The sequence below is a fragment of the Haplochromis burtoni genome, unplaced genomic scaffold, assembly GCF_018398535.1.
Source record: "Haplochromis burtoni strain Fernald_Lab_line unplaced genomic scaffold, NCSU_Asbu1 Contig_4275, whole genome shotgun sequence".
Taxonomy (NCBI): Eukaryota; Metazoa; Chordata; class Actinopteri; order Cichliformes; family Cichlidae; genus Haplochromis; species Haplochromis burtoni.
Window position 1 is genome coordinate 1 of NW_024586636.1, and position 1,333 is coordinate 1,333.

General features: G+C 51.5%; 1 protein-coding gene across 1 annotated transcript; it reads left to right on the forward strand.

Annotated features, from left to right (window-relative positions):
• Positions 1–229: 229 nt before the first annotated feature.
• Positions 230–673, forward strand: LOC106632925 (xenotropic and polytropic retrovirus receptor 1 homolog; the record flags this gene model as incomplete). The annotated part of the gene is given in 1 exon segment (XM_014331657.2): positions 230–673. A coding segment is annotated over 1 exon segment (70 nt), but the record flags the coding sequence as incomplete, so codon positions are not given.
• Positions 674–1,333: the final 660 nt, after the last annotated feature.

The window sequence follows — 1,333 nt, forward strand, 5'->3', positions numbered from 1 at the left end:
CTGGAAGCCTGCCATTAAAAATGTGACATTTATGGCATTTCTGCGTTGGCCTCATTCGATAAATTTAAATGTGATGACATTATGACGCTGAGTCCTCTCTAAGCCAGCTCATTACCTCACCATTAAGCTTAAAAACGACCAGTTTACTCCCCACATCTGGTGACATCTCACGAAGAAAGCCACACCTCGTTACACCCACCACTACTTTACCTTCGCCGATCATCGGCCCGTTATTATATTTCCCACTGCACGCGAACGCAGCGGGAGACAGGAGGTGGAGAGAGGTAGAGGATGAACGACAGCGAGCGAGGAAGACCCAGCTAACGCCAACACTGTTGGCCTGTCCTCCAGAAACACAGCGATAAAAACAGAATTACGGTTTTTATCTTCAGCTGAGATGCAGCTCCGCGAACACTTCGTCGAGTGTGTTTGAGACAGCGGAGATGCTGTGCCGGTAGTTAGCTAGGTTACCCGTAAAGACAAAAGGGCACCTCTCTGAGCATAATCTTTGGATGAGAGTCGCTGTGTAAGCAGCGAAAGCCTCCCGCTGCCGCCTCCTGGCTACAGTAACGGTAGGAGAGGAAGACTGACGCCGCGGCCGACATGAAATTCACAGAGCATCTGTCAGCTCACATCACCCCGGAGTGGAGGAAGCAGTACATCCAGTATGAGGTGAGTTAGCTTCACGTTAAACCTCTACTAGCAGCTAGTTAGCACACTGGCTAACTACACAACCGGTTACTTCATTTTAGAAATCTTATTTAAACATGGCCGTCGTGCTTTAACAGGAAAAACACACAGGGGTCCTTCAGCGGATGTGCTTCAGTACAAGCAGCAGCAGGTCGTTAGCGTTAGCCAGGCAAACTAGGCTAGCTAGATTTGTGTTGTTGCTCTGCAGGTTTGAGCCGCGGAGTCCCGTGTGTTGGCGTGCACGCGCGTGTCCTCCCAGATGTGTTTAGGAGACAAACCCGTTTCGGCTGAGTCATCATTTATCGAGCCCGTTAATCTTTGGACCGTTAACCCCGGTGTCTGTGGTTAACCAGCTGAGCTGAGTGTGGGCGGTCAGGGAGCGGTGCTCAGGTCGACCTGTGAGCCATCAATGCCATCGATCTCTGCTGGAGCCTGATTGGCACCAGGGTCTGTCAGTGTAAACAACAACATACATGAACAACACTGCAGCCTCACGCCCTGCAACTGACCGCGTGCTGCGCTCGTCAAGGTTGCTGTGAGCACTCCGATGGGAATCGGACAAAGCTCTTCAGCACCATCATCCAAATACCAACTGAGGAAACATCAGTGAGACCCAGCAGAGCGTCGGGGACTCGTGTAGGCC